The sequence below is a fragment of the Nicotiana sylvestris genome, chromosome 8 (assembly GCF_000393655.2).
Source record: "Nicotiana sylvestris chromosome 8, ASM39365v2, whole genome shotgun sequence".
Classification (NCBI taxonomy): Eukaryota; Viridiplantae; Streptophyta; class Magnoliopsida; order Solanales; family Solanaceae; genus Nicotiana; species Nicotiana sylvestris.
Window position 1 is genome coordinate 31,938,872 of NC_091064.1, and position 5,339 is coordinate 31,944,210.

At 32.2% G+C, this 5,339-nt stretch overlaps 1 protein-coding gene across 1 annotated transcript; it reads right to left on the minus strand.

The window, feature by feature from the left end:
- Window positions 1-581: 581 nt before the first annotated feature.
- LOC104220325 (NADPH HC-toxin reductase 1-like) lies at window positions 582-4,833 on the minus strand. Its single transcript, XM_009771171.2, has 5 exons — window positions 4,616-4,833; window positions 4,329-4,495; window positions 3,234-3,446; window positions 2,156-2,523; window positions 582-898 (listed from the first exon to the last, which is right to left on the minus strand). The coding sequence occupies exons 1-5, from the start codon at window positions 4,734-4,736 to the stop codon at window positions 757-759; spliced, it is 1,011 nt and encodes a 336-aa protein (XP_009769473.1). The 5' UTR covers window positions 4,737-4,833; the 3' UTR covers window positions 582-756.
- Between the last annotated feature and the right edge of the window lie 506 nt (window positions 4,834-5,339).

Here is a 5,339-nt window from a genome sequence, read left to right on the forward strand (position 1 = left end):
TTTAATTCAAGCATTATGATATAATATGCTCAAACAAATTAAATCACATAATATGATTAATATTCTTTGCACATCACGCAGGTACTAATATTAGTTGGTTAAGAAATTGAATGGATGAATTCGTTGAAAATAATAAAAGATTGGAGAAAATTTGAACTAAATCGCGACAGACCCATGAACTGAATTGGGTCAAATCCAACCGCCGAATGTGGTTGCTGTTGATTGAGGAAGAAGGTTTTGGTGACCGAACAAAGCCCAATTGCAGGCTGTAGAGCAGTAGGGATCATTGATTATTAAATACAACTACCTGTTACATTTTTCTTGTCTTGATTATTTTCGAGACACAAAATTTATTGGTACACTTTAATTCTGTAAAATGCTTGCGCACACAAAAGAGCTAAACCAAACAAATTTAAAGCAGAAACAAACCAATTAAGCTACCTTAGGAAGCCTAAAAATTGAGTCTAGATAATCAATACGACCTGGAGGGCCGCGTCTGTTAATACCAGAGCAATTATTTGAAAACTCGCTTTAGAAACTTGACACGAATGCAGGGGCGGATCCAAAACATTACATACAGGTTCACTGGAACAGAGTAGCTTTTGTTCATATCTTGTATATATATGAAGAAATTCATTAAATGTCTATAAAAATGAAATTGTGAACATAGTTGTTATTGTATATAAATTTGAGATTTTTATAGGAACCTATAAATTGTAAATTCTGGATCCGCCTCTTGATATATGAGGTGCTTCATTATTGCTGAAAGGAGTCATTCTTCCTGGCACTACTAACACTATCATCCAATATCTCCTTCATCCCATACTTGTACACGAAACCGCTGTCAACAAGCTTTTTCGATCCCCATTTGATTTCTCTATTGGGGTCATTCAAGTACCTGGAATGAGAAGTTTTACGAAAGAAATTAAGAGGAAAAAGCATAATAAGAAAAAATTCCATTCAAAGAGAATATTTTATATGCAATTCAACTTCATATTCTTCGGGCTATTCAAATTTGAATTTCTTCTACTAAATCTTCTTAAATATTTTAAATGCAAAAAGTTCATCGTGTTTAATATTTGTATTAGTTTCTAAGAATTGAAAATAAAATTTCAATGAAACTAATAGCACTGTCGTTTTTTTACCTCTAAAATATTTTTTCATGTATTGACTTTAGAAGGACACTATGTTTGAGACAAATGAAATAATGCATACGGGATTAATAAGTTATATATATTGACACTAAAATCTTATTTTAATTTATCAATGTAATTTAACCTGACACTAGTTGTATGAGACATCTTTTTTGTCTCACAATTTTGTGAACCAAAATTTTTGAGGACCTACAAGTATAAGATTAGAGTCCATAAATTTGTGAGACAAAAAGGAATCGCAAACAACTAATGTAAGTTACGTGAGCCACGTAATAAAACTTATCGCGAGAAATAGATGACAATTATGTCAACAACATAGCATACCTAATTTTACCTAACCTACTACTTCTAGAGTACTTATTAGTTTTTCATTTGCCAATTTCCTTCCTCACGTGTCCCTGTCCCCGGGTCCCACATGTAATTTGCTAATTTTCCCAATGTGTCTTTCATGAGCTTATTTTCATTCATAACAGGCTCTAATACATAGGTTCTACAAAATGCAATAGTTTTGAATACCCAAATCCTTTATAGGTGTAAAAAAATCCACTAACTTAGCACAAAAATTAAATTCAGAACTCATTTACTAACATTTGAGGTTGCTACTGTCCAGACCCTAGAACCCATTAAGTTCATATCTTGAATTTGCCTCTGAAGTTAGCTACAATTTTTATCAAATCACAGCTAATTAAATCATATAAATTTATATTGTAGTTACTCCATAAGGGACCTGTGTGTGCAAATACTTTTAATACTAAAAAAAGGACAATTCGGTGCACAAAGTATCCGTATTCATGCAGGATTCGGGGAAGAATTATATCATAAGGGGTGTGTTGTAGGCAGTCTACTCTGATACAAGTATCAATCACTTATTCCACGACTCGAACCGGTAACTTAAGTCACACAGAGATAATTTTACGGTTACTCCAAGGTTTTCCTTGACTTATAACACTAAAGATGCATAAAACTTAAACTCAATGAACAATGCAAGGTTGATATCTTACTCTTGGTTGACATTAAACTCTGGATAATTCTGTTGGTAATAACAGCCAATCTCTGCAGAAGAAACAAAGGAGCTAGCGCACAAGAAACGGCCATTGACTGCAGCTTTCATGGAGAACAAATGAGCTTCACATACATCTTCAATATGCACAATTGGCACTTTTCCTATGAGCTCTTCTAAAAACTTGAGTGAATTATAGAGACTTTTCTCTTGTGTCAACAGTGACAAGAATAAGGCAGTACTTGTTGGGGTATAAGGTAAGTATGTTTCTCCACCCACAAGACCGCAGCATAATGTCACCACCTCCATACCCTCCTTCCCACAGTTTAACATCTCTTTCTCGGCTAGCATCTTTGACTCTACATAATCCTATTATTATAAAGAGTTATAAGTTATATGTAATGATATTGTAAAAATATTTACATAATCGTATCACAACTTATAAGGTAACTACATTAAACTTTTCATAATAACTATTAATTGGGTAAACTACTAGATATAGCATTAACCTGATACATGTTAAAATGTACTGTGATATTGCAAAAATTATAAAAGAGTTTAAAATGTCATTTTTAATGTAGATACACGTAAATTTTTGTGAATAAGCATTATATTAATTACTAACTTGATAAAAATGATATTAATAGCTTGTTTGGCCAAGTTTCTAAAATCAGCTTATTTTGATAAGTGTTTTTCTCAAAAGTACTTGTGGTGAGAAGCAGTGTGTGTTTGGTTAATGAATTTGAAAAACACTTCTGAGCAACAATTAGTATTTGATCAAGCTCTTAAAAAGTGCTTTTACGTATATTTTTTTCAAATATGCTTTTCAAAAAAGTGCATTTGGGGAAAAACTACTTTTTTGTTTCTCCAAAACTAAATTTCTGCTTCTTCAAAATTATTTTTGCTTCTTTTTGAAAACACTTGTTTTCTTCTAAAAACTTGGCCAAACACTTCAATTTAAAAAAATAATAATAATTTAACAAAAAAGTACTTTTGGCCGGAGAGAAGCTAAGAGTGGTTAAACTACATAAGAGCTTTATTGCAGCATATAGGAAGGTAAATAAATACATTAGGCTCACCTTAAGCCCCTGATCGGCATAAGGATTTGAGAAATTTAGAGGTGTCCAACACGTTTCATCCATCAAATCCTTGAAATTAGTCCCATCATCCTTCAATGGAGAAGCAGCAACCACAGATGCAGTATATATAAGCTTTTTTACTGTCCCAGATTTAAGGCAAGTCATTCCAATTTTCTTCACTGCAGCAAGTGTAGCCTCAGTTCTATTTTTGTACTGTTTCATATGACCCCAAAACAAAAATCAAAATTAGTTATAAAAAAAATGAGAAGAAATAGAAAAAAAATTCTATAATATTGGATCTTTTCCTTTTTTTGGCAATTTCCTATAGTCCTAAACAAATCCTAGTAGTAACTAGAGCAAAAGGTAGTCTTCCTTGTGCATATACCACCTATAATAGGCAACATTTAAATTTGATGAGTTCGACTTTTAGAATTTTTAATTTGGGTTCAAAATATAATATATTAAGTAATTAAAATTTTAATAATTTTTAATATACACATCTACGTAACGTCGTTGCATGACGAAAATATCGGCTCAGTTGAGTCCATTGAACTCATGGATGGTGCTGAGGAAGCTACATCCCCACCAAATCACAATAGATTTAAGTTATACTCCCTCCATTCTAATTTATGTTAACATGTTTGAGTGGATACGGAATTTAAGAAAAAAATAAAGATTTTTGAAATTTATGGTCCTAAACAAGTTAAAAGGGGGTCCAGCGTATTTATATGGTTATAAAAGCCTCTCATTAATAGTAGAATTGTAAGTTTAAGTTACATTATAATCAAATTTAGAAAAGGATCATTCTTTTTGGAATGAACAAAAAAAGAAAGTAGGTTCATATAAACCGAAACAAAGGAAGTAGTATATATTAATAGTGTATGCTACTTTTAGTACTATAAGTGTAAAAGTTTTTTGAGTTACCATTACTACTCCTATTAAGAGTGATGACATGTCATTATTCAAATTAACCTATCAGATAAAAAAAACTTATACACAGCCCGTGCATAAAATTTAAACTCAATAAAAATTCGGGATAAGAGTGATGGATGAGTGGCATAGGTGGAAAGGGGGAGTGAGGACAAAAAATCATACTTGAAATCCTTCGGAATGCAACAAAGGGGTAGCAACATGGAAAACGAATTCACAGCCTTGAATTGCCAGCTCAAACTCTTCTGGTTTGTAAATATCAGCTTGAAATAATTTGAGTCTTTTATCTGCACCAAGAAAGCTCTTCAACAGCCCCACCTTTGATTCATCCTCTGCACGTGATTGAAGTATGATTCTCCAAAACTTATGTATTTTTTGAAGATCGACGCGAGTATGATCGAATGTATTTTTGAAAAATTCGAGGAGTAAAAGAAACTAAATAAAAAACATACCTAAGTTCCTGAGGGTAGCGTGAACAGTGTAGCCTCTGTCCAAAAGTTTGTTTACAAGAGAAGAACCTATGTAACCTGCACCTCCTGTAACACAGACCTTACAGTTGCTTTTCTTCTCCATTTTTGCTGGACCTCTTATTTGCTTTATCTCTTCCTCAGATATTTCTATTTATATTCTATTCATATGGGAAATCTAAATGATAAAATAGAGCCATGTGCTTTTTGTCATATCGTATGATCTAGATTTATCCAATACGTAGTGTTTATTACAGAAACAACAAAGTCAAACACGAGAAAGTGCCACATGCTTTATGCCATAGGTTTTTAGTTTACTTGCATTGGCGGCTTTAATAAAAAAATTACAGTGCAACTTAAAATCTTATCGAAGGATATCTGGCTGTTAGTAATTTAATAATTATTTATGTTAAGTACCAATAATTGAGGATTTAAATAAATCTTGATAATGTAAACAAAAGTCACTATATAAAAGCTAATGCTCGCTGAGTTGGTCTGTTATATATGAACCCTTAAATTAAAGCTAATTAATTATCTGTTGGGGTCTATGCCTAACCTCCACCATAGTTTTTTTTTAAAAAAAATAAAAAATAAAAAGACTAATTCGGTAAGGAACAGATCTGTTAAAATAGAACACGACAAAGTTTCCCCCACGTAAATGAATTCCTGAATTTCACTTATTGTTTGGCCAAACTTCTAAAATCAGTTT

Coding starts and splice junctions, on each gene's coding strand:
- LOC104220325 (XM_009771171.2), bottom strand. CDS start 4,736: ATGGAGAAGAAAAGCAACTGTAAGGTCTGTGTTACAGGAGGTGCAGGT. Junction 2,524..3,233: donor ATGCCGATCAGGGGCTTAAG/GTGAGCCTAATG, acceptor TTATAATAATAG/GATTATGTAGAGTCAAAGAT. Junction 899..2,155: donor GAGTTTAATGTCAACCAAGA/GTAAGATATCAA, acceptor TTCTCATTCCAG/GTACTTGAATGACCCCAATA.